The following is a 21,065-nucleotide window of genomic DNA, read 5'->3' on the forward strand; positions in this document are numbered from 1 at the left end:
AATGCATAATGCATGTGAAAGAATTCACCTCTTAAAAGTGCAGCATAAACAAAAGACTTATTTTTGGGGGGGGGGTGGTACTGGGGATTCACCCAGCCTTTTGTGTGCAACTACGTCCCCAGTCCTTCTATGTGCTTGCTGCTTGGAGACACAGCCTTGTCTTGCTGAGTCACTAAGTTGTCCAGACAGAGCTTGAACTTGCGATCCTCCTGTCTCGGCCTCCCATAGTGCTGGGATTACATATGTGCACCACCGCACAAGCCAAAATCACACTTCACAGCTAAGTAGATACGTAAATTCAAGATTTCTTTGGAGAAAGAATTTAAAGCTAGCATTCAATTATTTAATTTTTATAAATATAGACGTATTATAACATTGTACTCGGCTGTTTTCCTTGATTTTCTTCCCACAAATTCAGTCTTTGTAATCCCCCTGGTCCAGTGGGAGCTAAGTTTTGATAACTTTGACAGGAGCCGTCGTGAGACAGCCTGGAAGCCTAGCAAGCACAGTCCCTCCTGCCTGTGCTGTCCTCCGAGCCGGTGCTCAGCGCCAGAACCTGGTCTCAACAGCAGCTGAAGAGAAGAAAGGCGCTGGGGCGCTGACAGCCGCCCTTCTCTAAGGACCACGGCGTGGCTGCAGAAGGGGCCTGAAGGTTGGCGGCGAAGGGGTGACCTCCCCTGGTCCCGGCCCTGAGCCTGGTCGTCAGCCTCTCCCAGGACTGAGGCCTCATTTCCTTCCTTCCCTCAGCCTGAATCCTCCTGCTGCGGCCTTGACCCCTCCCCAGTGCCCATTCTAAATGCGGGTTGCTGCTCCTGTCCCGCGGGGAGCAGGGAGACACTGGGCGAGTGGACGGATTTGCATTTATTCCAGTAACCACGAGGAGTCCGAGGCCTCCTTCTGAGAAACTCAGGGAGTGAGGGCCACAGAGCGGGTGCCCAGGGACCTCACACCCTGCTGTGCCCGCTGGGCGGCAGAGCCTTCCCCTCTCTGCCCTTGCTGCAGTCCAGAAGGCGGGTGCTGAGAGACAGTGCTGCTCTGCTCTGGACCCCAGTGTCCTGCTGACAGCGGGCCTGAGCCCCGTCCTGGCACGTGTGCACTGGGTCCAGACCACGAGTTTCCCTGTTGCACCCCGTCGTACGTGTGAGGATGCGGTCACAGCTGCTCGAGGCCCGCCTGTCTTCCAGGCCTGAACGTAACGAGGCTGGAGACCTGTGGGGTAGGACGGTGGGGACAGGGCCCCGGCCTGGCTCTGTGTCCTGCTGTTCGTTTGTGCTTCTTTTAGCTCCCAAATCATGAACTGCCAGAAAATAAAAATTAAAAATAAATAAATAAAAGCCCAGAGGTGACACCACAGACTCAGGAGCCCTGGTGGTGGCTCACACAGGCAGGGCTCTTCTTGTATAGATGACCCCAGTCCAGGGCCCTGAGCTCTCTGGCCCCTGGGAGGCACAAGGAACGTTTGCCTGTCAGGAGCCTGGTTTTCCATTCCCGTCTTTCTCTCAGATAGGCTGTGCTCCTGTGATGGAGGAAAGTTTGGGTGGACACGGCTGGACGGAGGGAGGTCGAGAGGGAGTGGTCAGTGGAACTGATTCTTCCCAGATCAGCGATACGTTGCACCTCTTGTACAGGCAGAGCAATTAAGTCATTAAGCGTGCCATTTGGTCCCTGGGCAGCAGGGATGATGCATGCACTGTGGGGGGGGGTGACACAGCTTACTCCTGTCTTTGTCCCCTCCGCCCCTCGGTCCCCCTTGTCTGCAAACACTATCATCTCCCTGTTTCCAGCTTTCACTAATTTCGCTCGTTTTATTTATGCTTTGAGTTTCTCCCAAGAGAAACTGTGTGATGTTTAAGCTTGTGAAGCAGGACAAGGCCAGCACGTCTCAGGGCAGCCTGAGACTTTCTGGAAGAGACCGGGATTGAACTTGGTGGCCCACAGAGGCAGACCCTCCCCGCTCCTGCTCAGTGGGTCCCTCACCATCTCCGGGGCCGGGAACAGCACAGAGCATGACGACAAAAGCTGGGCCCCTCTGCCCTGCTCCCTGCTCCAAGACCCCCAGGACCCCAGACCTTCAGCACCGTCTCCCTGGGCCTCCCAGCTGTGCTGCCTTGGTGTCCACTTGCTGCTGTGCGGGCCGGTTCCTCCCGGTGCCCAGCTAACGTGTCACGCTATTGATTCCATTATTTCCCTGGAGAGCCTCCCTTACACAGAGGTCTTCGATTCCTTTGAGACAAAAATAAAACGTGGTTATTTTACTCCAAGTTATAATTATTGAAAGCTATGGCCATCTCATTTGTTATAAAAATTTTTTTCAAAGAACAAAAATTTTTTTTACACACAAAATCATAGCTTTTTTTTAGTACACATATGATTTTGAAATGAACAGATTTTGTTATACATTTTTTAAAAGTTTTCTAGTTTCACTTATTAAAATCATAGGTTTCTTTTAGCATGTACAATTTTGAAATGAACAGATTTTGTTATATAACATTTTAAAGGAACAATTTTTTAGTTTCACTAAAATCCTGGTTTTCTTTTAGTGTGTTAGTTTTGAAATGCTCAGTTAATTTCTGGTTTCAGCTCGTGTTGAGCTTCCGGCTTTGTGTTGTACAACCCCTCCCAGCCTCCTGGCCGGGTCAGAGGAGCCCAGCTGGGAGGGGACAGTATCATCACCAGGGTGACAGCTCTCTGTGGCAGGGAGCACAGAAGTACTGACCCCACCCAGCACTCCCCACTGGCAGTGGAGAACCCACACTGCCTGCCTGTTGGAGGGGCTTGGTAGGCGCCAGACTTCTAATCCTGGTGGCGATGGTCCAGCTGAGTAGCATGGGAACCCCACAACTGCAGGACCAGCAGAAACCAGCAGCCTCCTCTCCACACACCAGAACCCTGCACAGAAAACCCTCAAGTCCTCAGAAGCATGCAACACCATCAGCCAACAGCATCTCCTCAGTATTTACAGAATGTGTGAGCCCACAGAGGCAGAGTCCCAATGTAAGGGGTCAGGGAATGTGTATCAAGGTGGGGTGTAGTGAACTGTGAAATGGAACAGATTCAAAGAACTGAGATGATCAGGAGTAAGTTGGCCTGCAGTGGCGGAGTCAGTCTCAGCAAGAAAAATGATAACAGGAAAATCTCCAAATGCTTAGAAGCTACAAAGAACTGTTTCAAAAATTTCATGGGTGGAGGAAGTCTTATGAGAAATATATATATATATATAATCTCCAATGAGATAAAAATGAAAGTACAGCACATGAAATTTGTGAGATGCCATTGACAGGCACATTAGAAAAAAAATAAGGAAACAGAGAAAGTTGGAAATGAATAAGCTTCCACTGCAGGAAACAAGATCAAGGGCAGCAAGTATGAGACAGTGAGAAAAACAGAAATCAATGGAATTGAAGGAAAAAGGAAGACATAAATGAAGCAAAGACCCGGCTCTTTGAAAATATCAATAAAAATGATAAACCTCTGGTAAAACTGACGGGATCAAAAGAGAAAAGACCTAAGTACCAATATTGGAACTAAAATGGGAAGTGGATTTATAGACGTCAGCAAGACCCAGAGAACACTACTAGTAATTCATACGAGCCCAAATATTTAGATGAAATGGACCAGTTCCTCAAAAAAACACAAGCTCCTCCAGTTCACCCAACGTGTAGTTTAAACGGACCTGTCAGGGGAAGTGAGTTTGTAATTTAAAAGCTCCACAAAGTGAAGCTCCCTATTGCAGATGGTTTCACTGATGGATTCTACCAAATGTCTTGAGGAAAATTAATGGCAACTTGACACGGTCTTATCCAGAAAACAGAAGTGAGAGCACTGCTTAACTTGTTAAATAAAGTTAGGATTATTGATAGCAAAACCAAAATCTGTAACACACACACACACACACACACACACACACTCACACACATGCATTCAAAAGAACCAAGAATGAAAATCCCTCATGAATCTGGAGAATTCAGCAATCTATGAAAAGAGCTACCCGCTCGGGCCAATTGGAGTTTTTTCCAGAGAGCAAAGCCGACTCAGTATTTCAAAGTCAGTCAAGGTAATCTGTCAGTATTAACACCCTAAAGAAGAAAATCCACATCATTCTATTCATTGATGCAGGAAAAGCACTTGATAAAAAATACTTCATATCCACTTGTACAAAACCTCTAAGAACTAGACAGTCTCGACCTGATGAAGGACATCTATGGTGGTCCTACCGGCAACACTGGGTTTAGTGTTGAAAGCTGAGTGTTTAATTCCTGTGGTCAAAAGTAAAGTACGGTGTCTGCTCCACCCTCAGCCAGCACAGTGGCAGAGTTCCCACCAGCATACTGAGGCGAGAGAGGAAAGGAGAGGCAGACAGACTGGAAAGGGAAGAATGCACCTGCGCCTGTCTATATGGAGCATAAATGTCCATTTGCAAGACCCCAAGGAACCTACCAAAAAGAGAGAAACTTGCAGAAGTGATCAGTGAATTCAGCAGTCACAAGATACAAAGTGAACATAAATCCACTGCATTTCTGCATATTAGCAAAGGACACTGAAACTTAAAATACAGTAACATTTGCAGTCGCACATAAATGATGCAGTACTTAGGTGTAAACCTAACAAGACATGTAGAGAAGGTGTGTGCTGAAAACCACAGCATTCTGATGAAAGATACCTCAGAGAAGGAGCACTATGGAATGTTTATGGACGAGGAGACAACACAGCGAATCACTGACTTAGTAATAATCACAGCAATAGTCTCTGCTCCCCAAAATGACATACAGATTTAAGGCAATCCTGCTTATCAAAATCACAGCAAGATGTGTTATATGTGTAAAGGATCGGCAGTACTGTTCTAAAACATATGCGGTAGGAAAAGATGCTAAAATGGCCAGACAGGTTCTGATAAGGGATATGGCGGAAGGAATTAGGCTGCGGACTTCACCTCGTGTTGCAGGGTTACAGCCGTCAAGTCTGTGTAGAGCAGTAGGTCAGAGGCGAATGCAGAAGGGAGGACCCAGAAACAGAGCCAGGCAAACAGGCTCAACAGTTTTGGGAAGCATGGATGCGTCCCCAGATGGGCAGCAAGCAGGGTCCATCTGCTGATGTTAATAATTCTTGATTTTTCCCACACTGGTCAGTATCCTCGCTGTGATTATTTTGTAAGATGTTGGCATTGAAGGGAGTCGTTCAGGTAACACATGGTCTCTCTGTATAGTTTCTTGCAGCTTCAGGTGAATCTAAAGTGATCTCCAGATTGAAAGTCTAATTTGAAATACGTAAAGGTGATAAGAATGTGTTACTGACATATGTGTTCCCAGGGGTGACTTGGCATCATTTGTTTGGGTTTTTAAATGGCCTTCATTCAGCAAGGCCAGTAGCATACTGCCTGCTTGAGGAAGCTACCATGGTTAAAAGGTCAAATTTGGAACCCATTTGTGTTTTATCTTTAAGAAAACAATGAAAGTATGCATGGCAGGGTTGTACACCGGTGTGTGCGTGCAGGTGTATGAATATTTCTCAACTCTGTCCACTGAAAGGGCCAAGAAACCAGGACCACTGCGATGATGGTGTGCTGCTGTGTCCTGCGGTGCAGAGAAGGGGCTTGTGGCTCATTTTTCCTGTCAGATGTACTGGAAAAAATTGGCAATTTCAGATTTGGAACAAAAATTGTATTGGAAGCTGCATGTTAGGAATCTACTGATGCCAACCTTGTACAATACACTCCCCATCATTTGCATTACTCTGTTAATAATGGCAGTGGCCTACTTGGGTACAGCCTCGTGTTTGCCTGGGCTGTCAGTCACGTGCTGCCATCCATATCTTACGAGCAGATCGGAGGCTCCGAGTTAGTGGGCCCGAGAGAACGTAGTATGGCACACGAAGGGCTCTCAGCACAGTGTACCTGGTGTCACTGGTCCTCAAGCTCACCTGCCTCATGGTTCGTTCATAGGACAATACCCCAGCAATAAAATAAATTTGCTAAAGCAGGCATCCTACAAACACCAAACTGCCCTCGCTAAATGTTTGCATTTGTCTGTGTGCCTTAAATATGTTTCTAGGCAGTTTAGCAGTTGAAGTCTCCACCAGGTGTATTTGAACTTCAGCTGGAGTGGGAGACCCTCAGCTTTGCCTCTAGTTAGGTAAAGACGCATTAGAGATTGCCAGAGCCTGCGCTGTTGTGATAAGGAGGGACCCATAGCATCATTTCAAGGTAAAAAATACACGGCGTGCTGTGTCTGGCCATAAAACAACAAGATGCCTCATCTGTTTCACCAAAATAATCCTAGGTGGTTTTTACCAGTGTTCAGGTGGAGAACAGGCCAGGTGGGAATGGGAGAGGTGAGTGGGGACTCCCCTGGGTGGCACCCAGATTCCTACCGGGGGAATGTGCATTAGTGAACAGCCAGAGTGGTCTGAGAAGGAAGGACTCAAGTTTTCAGGTGAAACTCTTGTTTTTTTCTTAAAGTAAGACATATGTTTGTCTAAGAACAAGCAGCTCTGAGGCTGGAAGCTTACAAGGGGACACATTTCCCAGCCCTGGGGTGTTACAGCGCAGCGTCATGGGAGGCGTGTGGGGAAGGCTTGACAGCCAGGCACAGGACCTCAGCGGAACTGGCAGCAGATGCCAGCCTGCCTGCTGGGCTCTGACGGGGCGTGTCGGTGCCCCGGGATGCTCGCACGCCAGGCAGCTCAGGTGCTGCTGGGGCCTGAAGGGTCAGGATGGGGCGATGATCTCAGAGATCCCAAGGAGCTGAGAGGAGCAGAGAGGAAGAGACCCCACGGGAACGGAGCTGGGGTGTCCTGAGTTAGGGCCCCTCTGGGCGTCTGCACCACCGCCGTGGGGACTCCTGGGCGGAAGTGGTCAGAGCCATTGGACAAGGTCTTTGGCAGCCGGCTCTCTCCATAGTGTGTTAAGAGGCCGTTTGAGGAGCGACACCAAAGACTAAGACCTGGTCCTCGCTGGGGTGGACGGTTACCCCTGACAGACGACAAAGCAGTCAGCAGAGCTCTGCTCACCTCCTCTTGATTTTCCAGAAGTGAGGTGGCGGGGCTGACCCCAAAGCCCGTGGCGGGTAGGAGTGGAATGGACTGTGGGACCCCACGTGGAACACCTGACATGCAGTTTTCCTTCTGTCTGCAGAGAGCTTTCGTGTGTGTGACATCACACCAAACAGGGCTCTCATCTTACGCCCATTTTATCAGCTAAGAATGACACTCTGGGACATTAAAAAGCTGACCAGAGAGGCTCATGAAGGAGTGTTGGCCTGTCCTGCAGGTGTCCCTGGCACTGTGGTCCCTGACATGGAGGCACAGAGAGCCTTCTCCTCCCAACACTGTGACGTTTGGAGCTGAATAATTCCCCACAGCAGCGCTGTGTGGGGTGCTGAGGGGTGTTCTGAGACAGCTCTGTCCACAGTCCCCCAGGGTCATGCAAGAGCGTCTCCAGACCCTGCAAAGGCCCCGGAGGGTAGGCTCGCCCTTGTGGAGAATGCTTCCCTAGTTCTGGGGGAGCTGTTGGTGTTGAAGCCCAGCTAGGGAAGGTGCGCTGTCCTGTGATGCTCACCTGTCTGCCCGGTCCCTCTTCTGTACCCTCCCAGCCCTCTGGTCACCCAGTGATCAGGTCTCACCCCACAGGCTCCCTCCTAGCTTCCTCTCCAGGGTGGTGGTGGGGTTGGTGTCACTGGTCAGCTGGCCCACCGAGGACTAGTGACAGCCGTCTGTGACCCTGCCTGGGGTGCGGTGCCCAAGATGTCTGCAAGGAGTGGATGTTGGGACAGAAAACCTTTGCAGACAGAGAGAGGCCAGGACCGTCTGTCCCCAGAGTTCCCGTCCCCGCCCACACAGCACACCCGCCACAAAGTGGAGTCACTTCAGGAGTGAGTGTGCTCAAGTGTACTGTGCCCTGGGTGATCCAGTTTCGCTGTTTCCCATGTCTTCGTGCCAAAGACTTTGGTCAACTGGCTGTCCATGGACCTGCGTGGACCCTCATATTCAGACCCCCTGGGTTCTCCATGGGAGTTCCCACTTTGCACCCAAGGGTCTGTGGTTTCCTGAGTGAGTTGGGGACCACAAGATAAAGGGGTCTCTGTGCACCTTGAGCCACCACTACCTGTTCTTTCGAGCAGGGCAGGAAATAGACCAAGAAGGAGCCCTTGTCTGGGGCAGAACTCGAGCTCACTGAGGGGCCGGGACTCCAGCACCCACCCCACTGCATGAGTCACTGAAATCTCAGCGGACATGAGGTACTCTGTGAGGGATGTGTCTTCACAGTGCTGATTCATCCTTAGTAATCATGCTGTTTTCTCTTATTATAGGTAATGTATGAAATTGCTGGAGCAATTGAAAAAAATAAAGACTCCCTTTCACAGAATCTTCTATTTGTAATGAAAAGTAAGTTGACTTTTCCCCCCTATCCTGGTTTAAATGCCATCCATTTTTATTTCTCTACCTCTGAATATTTTCCTATAAAATATGCCTCCAGCTGAAGAATAATTGAAATATCTTTTACATTCTGATGCCCAGAATAATAGAGAATGGGTCTTGCCACACCATACATTCATTACAATTTAATTTGGAGTCCAGAAGAAGCCATAATTTAACTAAGCTTTTAGCAGATAGGAATGTAAAACACCTTTACTACTTTAGTGGTATGAATATAAAAAAGCTTTTCTCTGAAGACTAATGAAGATGAATATGGTTTCTAAAGTTATTTAGGCCACAGAAGGGTGAATTTCATTACTTAAGATGATTCTGGTGCACAGCTAGGGACAGTATTTTATTCTTCTGCACTTTTGTTATAAAGCATTAATGCCCACTAAAATGAATGTATATGTGTGCATACTTACATATGTGTATAGATTTCACAGCTACTACTTAGTGGGGAATAATACCTTATATACAGAGAGACTATAACTCTCTACTGTGTGTGAAACTGTACACTATAAATGTATGTACACACACATCAAATTCTGCCTCTTGCAGCAATTATTTTGTTAATAGCAGCTCTGCAGCCACAGGTCACAGCAAGCTCTGTGAGGAACAGAGAATGTAGCCTTTGGTGCTGCACGCTGGTCCAGGTGCACCGGGCCCTTTCTCCTTGGCCAGAAGCAGGAGCACCGTAGCCGGAAGTGGAGCCACGGCTCCTCTGAGCTGAGACAAACGCTCTGGCCTCGGACCGCAGCTCGTGGCTCTGCATGGCTATTCACAGGCATGCGCTGCTTGCCCCGCAGAAGTCTCAGTGCTCGTGACTCCTCGAAACTGAGACCAGGACAGTGTGCATGGGGGTCGGTGTGAAAAAATAAAGAGCTCAGATAATGGCTCCTATTTATTGGCATTGGAAAAATATCTCCCTCCCAGTTTGTGGGTCTTTCACTTTGGGTCTTTCACGCACCCTCTTTTTGAGACTTATCTTTTATGAAGATCGAGCATGGGCACTTCTTTAGGTTTGTATTTCGAGTATGTGCAGCAGTGTATTCAGAATGAGCATATGAGGACCAGGGCATTGTGACCCTGCTTATGAGAGTGCCTCAACTTGAAAGCGAATTTTTGTGTGCATTTAGACTAACTGGAAAACAGGAGAAAACACACCTGATTATTGTTTTATTCTAAACAAAACAACATGACCTACAATGTGCTTTTATATGTATTTATTTTTGCTGGGGTTTTTGTTGTTGTTCATTTGTTTCTTTGTTTTGCAGTGCTGGAGATTTGAACTCAGGGCCTCTTGCCCTTTATGTGTTTATACAGGTGGTGACAAAAATTTGCTCCTAGAGGGCAGAGAATAATGCTTTAGCCTTTGTCCTATTTACAAGGAATCCCTCTGCTGTTATAATGTGAAACCGTCTCTGTCTAACACGAGTGGACACAGCTGTGTTCTAGGGTAGCCTCCTTCACAGTCACATACCACAGCTGTCGCAGCCCATGGGCTGGAGCTCCGGCTCCATTCTACTCTTCAGGCAAAACATGCTGGGTCATGATGGTGTCTTGTGCATCTGTGGTCTATTCTGATGCCCCAGAAAGTTACCACAAGCAGTGGCACTGATAAATAATAAGAACATCTGTTTCTAAGCACTTGGCTTATGTTTTGCAATTCGGGCTCCTGATCTCCCAGAAGCTCAGGGCTGAGGAGGACGCAGGGACGTGCTGGGTCCCTCCAGCAGGACTGTGTCCAGGAGACTTGCTGCCCGGGGATGTCAGGTGTCTGAGGTACAGGACCTGCAGGCAGTGCACCCATTTGGGCCTGAGAGTAAAGAGGACTTGACCTGGAAAGAAGAGAAAGAGCCCAAGTGTAGGATACACATCCGCCCACGAGAACAGGGGAATTTAGGGCCTGCTGTCCTGCTTGGTTGTAACCTGTGGACACCGAAGTTAGCACATCCCATGGCACGGTGGCAAGGTTCCCTGTGTGGTGCCCGAAGGTGTCAGTAAGGGACACCGCCCACTGCAGTGCGACACCGCGGGACGGGAAAGGCTGACACTGCCCCTTCACCAGGACTCCCCAGCCAGGGTCCAGGCAAAAGGATGCAGGCTTCCCCTTTCCATGCTGCAGGGGCCCTGCTCCCCGCTGTCCATCCTGATGTGGCCGCTCCGTGTCCAGCTCCCTCTGCATGCAGCGTGACTTGTGCCTCACAGAAGGCATGGAGCCGGGCCAGCTGTACATTTCAGTCCCGATTTATGTCTGTCTAGAGCTTTTGGTTTCATTCCCTCAGAAGAATAATACATTGCAATACGTACCTGGGAGCTCATTTATATACCAACTTATTCGAGATAATGGGATTAGTATTTAACTGTGTTCATTTAAATGGGCTGTGTGATATGCTTGTTGTTTAGCTGTTTATTTCAGAGTGGCTTCAAATGTAAAAGTAGTTATAAATTAGTGCAGAGGACTTTTACAGTGGTTTCCACCAAGTCGGTCATTTATTGCAGTTTCCATTTCCTTATGAATTTCTTTAATTTTGTACAGTTCCTCAGCTTTTCTTTGGTTTTCATTACACCAATTTTTTTTAAAATTAAAGGCCAGTTGTTTTGTACACTGTCCCTAGATTTGTTTTCACTGCGCTTCTCAAATTTGTAATCCAGGATCCATTCAGCCATTCCTGGTTTCACCCTAAGAGGTCAGGAAAGTGGTCAGCCCAGAATCGATAGATTTACATAACCTAGTATCTGAAAGCTTGCTTTACCTGTGTGGCTTGCCTGGGTCATAAAAGGGACAGTTTCTCCCCTCTTTGTCCTAGCACCTAGAGCAGCCAGAGTGGCAGGGCCGCCCGAGTGCTCACCACTCTGAAACAGGCTGGATTCTGAAGATTGCGGTCTTGGGTGGTGATTTCCTGGAACGAGAAGTTGCCAACAAAAACCTTACGTCTTCACGACTGAGCCAGTGCACAAAAGCCTGTTATGTCTGAGCAGGAAGATCCAGTGCCTCCTGCCAGGGGACCAAAGGCCAGAGCTCAGGGGAGAACCTGAGGTCAGGACTGCTGGCCAAGGGCAAGTGAAGGTCAGACTCTGTCAAGCTGTGTGAAGAGTGGAGGAAATAAATAGGCTCGCGGGAAGGAACCCGCTGCTGGCTGCAGTGCCAATTACATCTTCTGTCCAGGGGCTGTTTAGGGGCTGAAGCACTTCTAAGAGGAGTGCATTTAATATTCAAGTACATAATGGTGTTCGTGCCGCGTGTGACATTCATCTCTTCTTTCCTAGCTAGTGACAACGTCGTGGTCAATCATTTGTTCCAGTCTAAACTGTCACAGACGGGATCTCTGATCTCTTCCTCTCCTTCCTGTAAATTTCGAGGACATAAATCGGCCTTGCTCAGCAAGAAAGCAGCAGCTTTGCCAGTCACCCGGGAAAACAAGAATTACACAGAGCTGAGTAAGGTAGGTGCTTTGGTGATGCTCTTCTTCCCCTCTGTTTGTTTGCTCGTATACTTTGTTTTTCTTTTTAAAGTGCAATTTTGAATACTAACTGAAATAATATTCTAAAAGAATTAAAGAGATGTCCTCCCCTCTTCGGGGTCCAGCAGAGGGGACAGGAGAGGAACTCTTCAGAGGGGATGCAGCAGACAGTGCCAGCTTTGTGCTCAGTCCGGCTCTGTGTGACATCCCGTCTGTGTTGCATCTTGGTGACTGTCTTCTTGATGAATGGAGAGAAACTTCGGGACCAAAGGCTTAGAGGACATTAGATGCCTAAGCCTGGTGATATTAATCATGTCTGAGGTTTGGGTTTCTGCTCAATAAATTGTTAGTTTTTTGATAGACAGAGCCTATTTTTCAGGTGCCTTGATGTTTTCACTGTGTCTTTGTAGACCTCGTGCTAATTTTCATGTTGTACTAATCTTTTTAGCATATTTATCCCACCTAAGTTTGAACACACACATAATCTAACCAATACACTTCTAAAAGAGAACTAAAAATACTGGAAAGAGCTGCTTCAAACCGATAGAGAAATATACTTGAAGTCTTCAGGTTTCTTGAGAATCCAGTGCCAGACTGCAGATTGCATTCAAGTTTTTGTTTTTGTTTTTTTGTGTGTTTGTTTGTTTGTTTTTTGTTTTTGTTTTGCTTATGTCAACCGAACCTATAGAATTAGAACTGGGAGGTGTTCAGGACAATCAATTTAGAATTGCAGTTGCTGGAATATATCTTAGCCTTTCAATTAAAATAAAAGCATAATTAAAATTAGCTCTGTTTTAGAAAGTGGCAGAGGTGTGAGTGTGTGAGTGTGTGGGCAAAGGCCCGGCAGGTCTTGGAGTTAGAGGGTCCTGGATGTGCTTGTTCTTGAGGTGGGTGGCCACCAGACAACCACCTCCCTGTGCAGAGAAGGGAGATTTTTACCAAAGGACCCAGGGTTCTCGCTGCTGGATGTGCTGTCTCCCTGGGGCTCTCATGCACTTCCTGGACTTCCTTTCCCAATCATCCTGCAGATCAAGAGCAGGAAATCTCAGCACACCTCTAAACTGTGATTTTTAACCTCAATTATGGAGCATTATGAGGCCTGAATGCCATTAGTCATTTCCCTAAAGGACTGCAGAAGGTGGAGATAATTCACAGTCATTCCTCCCTCCCCTCAGAGAGGGAAATGGAGCATTCAGTTTCAAGGGTGGAGGTTTATTTATGATGATTCTCCCCTAAGTGTGCCATCCCTCATTCCCTTATTTCTTCTCACACAGCCCTCATCCCTGCACATCCCCCTGAGGCACAGAAAGTAGACTTTTGCCCATCCTGTGGGGTTGATGGGGCTGTGTGTGCAGAAAGCGGCTCCTGCCGGCCCTGGCCTCATTCCACAGCCTCTGCTCACGGGCAATTACTCGCTTCAGTGTGACAGTTCCTCTCCGTGGATGGAAAGGACCGATTATGGTAGCAGTGGCACCGAATTGATAAGATGCTCAATTGGAATTGTTTCTCATATCTTTCTGTTTTAAGAGAAATGGTTTTAGATCAGTAGATCATTTAGCTTAATTCTGCGCCATTCGGTCCACGCTAACAGCACGTGAATGGCTGTACCTTCTGGGAACCCCAGCGGAATTTTATGAATTACCGCTGCCCTTTTCATCTGCACCATCTGCCTCACTTCCGCTAATGTTTAAAATCTCCATTACCATTTAATCTTTGGTACCTATAGCTGTTTTCTTTTAAGAGCTGTGGATACTCATTGAAAAAAAAAAAACAGTCTATTGTCATTTTTCACAGACAAGTAACTTACCAAGCCATTTGAGTAGTTATAAAAAGGAGCAGAAAAATAAAGGAGGAGACAAAAGGGTAGGAAACCATCAAACCCACAGTACTCACTGTAATGCGGGAACAAGCTATCAGAAATGTCAATATCTGACATGGAAAGGTATCAGATCTTTGTCACATGAAGCAGGACCCTTTCGTCCAAGTAGGGACATTGCGTGATGAGTGTAAACAGGGGCACTGTCACCAGGAGCCCCAGTGACCTCGCTGGGCCAGGGGTCAGGTCTGTACTGTTCCCGAGTTATGCTGCGTGCGGACCATGCCGGTCTTGTCACAGGCAGCCCATACTTGAGAGTCTCCCAGCACCAGGCACTTCAGGGGTTTTCCCATTGCCTCAGCCAACTGCCAAGTTTCAGAGAAGTGTTTGGTCCTGATTTTTACAGTCTGTCCCATGGGTTTGCTTGCACCTCTGTCCCTGAATATGATTCTCTCCGTGATCTGGTCACAAACTGAACTGGACCAGAACCAAGTCACATTTCCCCCGAAGGTCAAATGCAAATCTAACCACTGATTTTTACTCTGTTCTCATCCAACTCGGTTTGCAGCCAGACTTGTGAAAAAAATCAAGTCTGTGCACTGAACCACACTGTCATTTCTGGAGATTCAGGCTTCAGTTGCTGTCTTCCTTCTAAACTGGAATTTAGTAAAATAGGTTCTTCCCCCTCCCCGCCATTACAGATCTTGAAAAAGAAAGGAACTTCTAGCTTTCTTCAAAGACTGGATCGAGGCTGTCCGGGGACCACCGCAACTCAGCTCAGGGTGAGCAGCCCTCAGTCTCACAGCCCATCGAGGAGGGCCCGGACTGTGCTCTGTGTGTGTTACCACGCACCACTGAGGGGTGCTTTACATAGAATCCTGCCCCTCTTCAACAGCCAGCATGGGCGGGGAGGTCCACACCACATGCGCGCGAGCACACAGCTGGAGCCGCTTGTCTCCCCGCAGAGGTCCCTGGCAGAGCTCACCTGCAGGCTGCGGCGGGGCGCGCCCCACTTCGTGCACTGCATCAAGCCCAACAGCGCGCAGCTGCCCGACGCCTTCGACCACGTCTATGTATCCGCGCAGCTGCAGTACCTGGGCGTGCTGGAGCTGGTGAAGGTCTTCCGCCACGGGTTCCCGGTGCGCCTCTCCTTCTGCGACTTCCTTGCCAGGTACCGCCCTGTCCCCTAGCTCCAGCCCCACGGCTGCCCGCTTGCGGTCTCTGGTAGTGCTGTTTTGAGGTGGCAGTGAAAAGCACTGGCAGAAATTATGGGGAAAGGTACCGAATTTCACTGAAGACTGTTCTGGAAGGCGTTTTCATGGTCCTTCAAATGTGTGGTTTCCTTGAATTCACTCACATGGGATGGGGGTAAGGGGGAGTAGCAGGATCCGATGTGATGTAGACACTCAGATGTCGATGGAGATATATTCCACCAAAATGTACACACTCAGGGAGAGGAAAGCGGGTGTGAATACTTGGATCCTGGATGTACGGAGACATCGCCAGACTAATACAAGTTTCCTTCAGCCTCTGCATTTGCGGGAGAGCTCAGAGTGGTGGCCACGGGCTAGAGGACGCTTCTTAGCACGGTGAATGGCCGCTTGGAGAGCTCTCCTCGGGAGGTTGCTGCACGTGTGTTTTCAGTTTCTCCTCTGAGGGCCAGCACTCATAGTGGGTTTTCTTCCATACCCTGTGTCCTCTAGGGTCCCCATACAAGGGTGTCACGGCTGTGTCTGGACGCCCCCACGGCCTCAGGAAGTCATAGCTGGAGCTTTCTCAGAGGTGGCTGGATCTAGATGTGACGCGGGGATTGATTCACGGTGCAGTGCTAGGACCAAGGGCACTAGGACTCGGGGTGCGAGTGCTGCCGCCCCGAGCAGCTTGGATGGGATAAAAGGGGCAGAAAGACACTGTTTAGAAAAGAAGCTGGTAGTTTTTGCTGTCTTCTGCCACCATGAACTGATGCCCCTTTGCCAGGCCAGCTGCCCTGGAGCCCGCCAGTTATAGACTAAAACCTCTACAAACTGTGAGCAAATAAATCTTTACTACTTTAGCGTTGGGTGTTGGATATTGTGTCTCAGCAATGAGAGAAGAGTAACTAAGACAGAGGATAACACCGTCTGTTGAAAAAGACATTGTACTAGTTTTCTTTTTCTAAACTGTGTATACATTTTGGGGGTATCTGTCTATCTGCAGAGAATGTATTCATTATGTATCACAAATATAAACTAATAAGATATTTTAAAAACAAGGAAGGAAAGGAGGAGGGAGAAAAGGCAGAAATAAAGGGGGAAATGAAAAGGAAAGTTAAAAGAAGAAAAGAAAAAAAGACAGGAAGGGAGGGCTGGGCGTGGTGCCGCACCTGTGAGTCCAGCACTGTAGGAGGCTGAGGCAATATGATTAAAAGCTCAGCCTGGGAAAATTAGCCTCTTAGTGAGAGACCGTCTCAAAATTTAAAAAATGAAAGGGGCTGGGGACTCATGGCTCAGTGGAAGGGCCCAGGGTTCAATCCCCAGTATTAGAAGGAAGATGAAGGAGGGTGAGGAGGAGCAGGGGGAGGAGGAGGAAGTGGTCTCCTCCTGCAGGTGATCATCCCACCCGTTCCGGCCCTTGGCCTCGCCAGTCTGCATTCTGTCACTGTACGTTCGTGTCTCCTAGACTTTCGGGAATGTGGAATCAAAGGATAAAAATAAACAACAAAGGAGGCTTTTGAAATCATGACATATAAGGATTGTGTAACATTTATTATTTAAGAGTGGAGTGTGTGAGGAGGCTGTTTCCTCTTTTCTGCCTATGAACCACATGTGGCTTAGGTCAGGGGGTCGCATAAGACTCTGCCCAACCCAGCCCCGCTGGTCTTACGGGACAAAGCGGCAGTGGGCATTTATTTACCTAGTGCCTGTGGCCACGTTTCCCTAGAGTGGTGACAAAGACAGCAGCCACGGCTCAAAGTGTAGTAAAATATTCACTACTTGGCACGCGGGAAAGTCTGCGGACTTCTTTAGATGCATTCATCACGAAAGCATGGGGTTCACCATGAGCTGTGAGCAGTAGACACGGAGAGAGGTTGCATTTCCGCAGGCCTGTGCACCCCCAGTGTGATGGTCACAAGGAAGGAGCCTCCTGCAGCCTCCCCAAAACAACACGAGCCTTCCGGGCTGCGCCTCTGTTCACATGCACTTGTACTTAGTCAGAATCCTTAGCCTGATTTTAACCAAGTCGATGCTACATAGCAAGGAGTCCATTGCCAAGAAGTCTGTGGATGAATATTATGGTTTACAGATACATACTAGCGGGCATTGTCCTAATACAGGCCCCCAGGGTGCGGTGGCTGGGCCCACAGCTTGGAGCTCCTGGTTCTACAGACAGAGAGAGAGGCACGTCCAGCGATGGCCACCAAGATCCATTAGTGATTGGGCTGGTGCAGAGCCCAGAGCCCAGGGAAAGCTAGTGTTAATCTTGGTGAGAAAGACAATGGTGATGTTTGCAGGCTTTCCAAAAGTAAAAGGGATGAGCAAAAAGAAAACCAGAAAGTACCTTTTAGTCCTAAGATAAATAATGCAAATAATAATGTAAAATAATGTCAGTGTTACAAGTGTATAATTTTGCATTTATGGCTACAAATGTACTGTACGTCTTAGTAGGATAAGCCATGGGCCTAGAAAGTACTTTAAACTTTTGTTGACGAGTTCACTGCAAACCACTGATTTGAAGAGGCTGCTAAATGGAAAATGAACAAAAAACAGACATTATTAAATTAACTTACATGGCTCAGGACGATGGAGGTAATATTTAAACTATGACTAGAAGTCTAAGTTCAACATTTGTTTCGCAGAAGAAAATAGCATTTGCTCATTATATAATTGGGTAAATTTCTAAAGATAAACAAAATATCCAAAGATAAACGAAAGAAAATAAGCATCATAAGAGCCTTTCTGGAGCCGTGCAGCCTGTGGGGCTGAGCGGATGTCTTTGGAAGACAGAAGGTGTGTCCCCCTCACAGGGCTCCCAGTGGTCACCCTGCAGCGCGGGCAGTACAGAGAGCAAGACATTTGCGTTTAAAAACTTAACAGGTGCTTAAAGATGAGATGGGAGACACCGCACCCCCTAATTTGAAGAGAATAGCTGCGGCGTTTGGTGTTGCGTAGGAATACATTGGGTCTTTGAGATAGGGGCTGGCCTCTAACTTACTGTGTAGCCCACTCTGGCCTTTAATTTGTGATCTTCCTGCCTCCGCCTCCCAGAATGCTGGGATTACAAGTCTGCACCACCAGACCTGCTTGTGGGGTTTTGTTTTATTTTATTTTTGGATAGGAGTTGGGGAGTATACATCACTGATTATTGGACACGAAGGGCTCTTCCTTTGGTTTTTCTTCTCTGGGTAGAGTCTATTCATTGTGTTCAGGGGTGTGTACTTTTAATGAATATATATACTTCCCACACATTAGAGAGTACTTATTAAAGCTCAACCCTCCCACCCCATTAAACACAGTGGTTTTGAGTTAGTGAGTTTTAAGCCTGCCCCTAAATAAGGGTAAAATAGGGGGATTTCCTGATTCACTGTGGGGTTTCTGAATGAAAATCAAGCAGGGTGTGATTCGAGGTCTGTGGGAAATTTAGGGGACTGTGAGCTTAACCTGCATGGCGAGAGTTCTCAGAGGGTCATGGGCATGGTCACGCACGATGAACCCCCTCCCCAAGCGTCGCCTGGAACAGCAGTTCCCAACCTTAGTGCACCTGAGAGCCACCTGAAAGGTGTCAGAACACAGATTCCCGGGCCAGAGATATAGCTCAGTGGTACAGCGTCTGCCTGGCAGGAACAAGGCCCTGAGTTCCAGAGCCAAAGACCCAGGAGGGTGAGGCAAGGCCTGGGAGTCAGCATTTCCCAAAAACTCCACGCACCCCCCCCAGCGCCATGTGATAGGACCCATCTCTTTATGAGTGACTGAAAACGCATTCTCTTCTGTTTAATTTCATGAACACGTCTTTTGTGTGGTGGCATCAGCTGGGCATTAAAGGCCCCTGCAGAGGTTGGTGAGGTGGTGTGACCCTGGGACCGTGTGGAGCTCCCTAAGCTTCCTAACTACCTTTCTAACAAGCCAGCCCTGGAACACCTCACCCCCACAGAACAGGGCCGGGATCATGGCGCGTGCATGCATGTGTGTGTGTGTGTGTGTGTATGTATTTGTGTGTAATGTTATGTACCACAGAGATTAGAAAATGCTTTATCATTGCCTTGTGCGTTTCTACATCTGCTCCATCAGGACCCATCTGGACTAAATAGGGTGTGCGCTTGCCGTCTGTGAAAGTGAAGTGCAGTCTTCCTCTGCGTGAATCTCTTGCTGGCTATGGATTCCTGCAGGCAAGGGGCAGGCCTTCCTCAGTCACATGGCTTGTGCGTTGCTGGCATTCAGTAAGTAGCTTCAGAGTGAGCCAGGCACTGGAGATTAATTGCTATTCAATTTAAAGTAATATTTCTGCAGAGATGACTTTTTCAAAGCATATTGGCAAAACACGCACACACACACACACACACACACACACACACACACACACAGAAGAGTGAGGATGAAAAAGGCTGCTTCTGAGTCAATCTCTGCATCTTCTCCAACAGTCCCTTAGCGCCACTTGCTACCGACCGTAGGGCAGCAAACACGGGATTTCACGAGGAGATACAGGTTCTCTGAAAGGTGGGAGCAGGTTCGGCGATGACAGTCAGACAAAAGCACTCAACACCGAGGTGAAGTTTGCCAATGCTGCTGCAATTTTATTTCTAACTCTAGGTGTTTATATACTAGTTTCAAGGGCACACCTCAAGAGTGATTTCAGGCACAGGCAGGCATGAGAAAGATAGACAATAGTACTGTAAAAACTAAGACCACAAGGTCAAGTTAAGACCACACCTATATACCATCACAAAAGCTAAGACCATTAAGTCAAGGTAAGACCACACCTATACGCAGTCAGAAGGGGAACTTTGTAAAACAAAGGACTGGCTTCAGCATGTCACCTTCAGGATCACCTTCAGGACTTCACAGTCCGGGGCTCAGGGTCAGCACTTTGGCCGCCCGTCCTCTTGTGCCTCAATACCTCCCCTAAAACCGCGTGGGGATGATACCTCTGGTCTGGTTTCTGCCAGGTGACCGGCATTGTCACACAGACTCTACTGGAGTGGTCGTGGCAGAAGAGGAGGTGATTTCCTTGTCTTTTGACTTCAGTGACAGATGAGCAGAAACAGGATTACTGACTTGTTTCAGTGCGGTGGCCAGCAGAGGATGTTTCTGTAGAACTTGAAGTAAATGCAGCCCGAGTCCTGAGCCGTGGTCTGGTTTCTGCCAGGTGACCGGCATTGTCACACAGACTCTACTGGAGTGGTCGTGGCAGAAGAGGAGGTGATTTCCTTGTCTTTTGACTTCAGTGACAGATGAGCAGAAACAGGATTACTGACTTGTTTCAGTGCGGTGGCCAGCAGAGGATGTTTCTGTAGAACTTGAAGTAAATGCAGCCCGAGTCCTGAGCCGCCAAGGCTCGCATTATTCGGATTTCTGCAGTGGTCCATAGTGGTCCGCAGGACAGAGGTGTTTGGTTGCAGCAGCCCAGCACCTCCAAGAGCTGCCCGTGTGCTTGCTTATAAGGGGTCGCTCAGGTGTCTTTGGTACCACGTTTGTTATCTGGTATCTCGTATGCTAATGGAAGGAAATGTGGCGTGCTGCTCATGTTACGTGGATTTGAAAGCTTTGACGTTTGGTTCATGTGATCCTATAATCTTTTTTTTACATTCAGTAATATTCATTTGCCACTGAGGACCCACCCAGGTCTCCTCTCCCTGGAGACGCTTGTTGTGTGCAGTATTCGAGACTGCACCCAGGGCCTTCACACTAAGCCACAGCCCCACCCTGTTCTAATTTCCCCATACAAGACAGCATCGTGCTAACTCACTGAGTTTCCCGGTCAGGTCTCAAACTTACAAACCTGCCTCTGCCTCCCAGGGCGCTGGGGTTACAGCTGTGGGCCAGCCATAAAGAAGGCGTCAGTAAACAATCACGTCTTAACTTACATGGCATAAGTACCTCTACGAGAGATCCTTGGTTTCACCTTTCAGCCTGCAAAGTGGAAACACTCACTCTGGCCCTCTGCAGAAAAGTCTAGCTTACCTGTGCACAAAGCCACCGGAGGGACAGGCCTGGCCACTCATGAAAGGTAACTTGCTCTTGGGCTGCTGGACACAGTCCCGTCAGACTACATGGGAGAGGGTGGCCTGATGCTTCATCTCAGGGACGCCCCTCACGTTGTCAAGATTGCCTATTTGTGAGATTGTTTGCTGATGGTGTGCTGAGACTTACCTTTCACCAATGTATGCTGCGCAACAAGAT

The 21,065-nt window shown here is 48.2% G+C and overlaps 1 protein-coding gene across 1 annotated transcript in view; it reads left to right on the top strand.

The window, feature by feature from the left end:
• Myo16 (myosin XVI) overlaps positions 1-21,065 on the top strand; it is a 378,094-nt gene that overhangs the window by 258,561 nt on the left and 98,468 nt on the right. The window contains exons 24-27 of the mRNA XM_010619995.3: positions 8,304-8,379; positions 11,683-11,858; positions 14,394-14,474; positions 14,658-14,863. Coding sequence (XP_010618297.1) covers positions 8,304-8,379; positions 11,683-11,858; positions 14,394-14,474; positions 14,658-14,863 — 539 coding nt within the window. The remainder of the gene's footprint in view (positions 1-8,303; positions 8,380-11,682; positions 11,859-14,393; positions 14,475-14,657; positions 14,864-21,065) is intronic.

Source organism: Fukomys damarensis, unplaced genomic scaffold, assembly GCF_012274545.1.
Source record: "Fukomys damarensis isolate Sample0158 unplaced genomic scaffold, DMR_v1.0_HiC HiC_scaffold_6, whole genome shotgun sequence".
Lineage (NCBI taxonomy): Eukaryota > Metazoa > Chordata > Mammalia > Rodentia > Bathyergidae > Fukomys > Fukomys damarensis.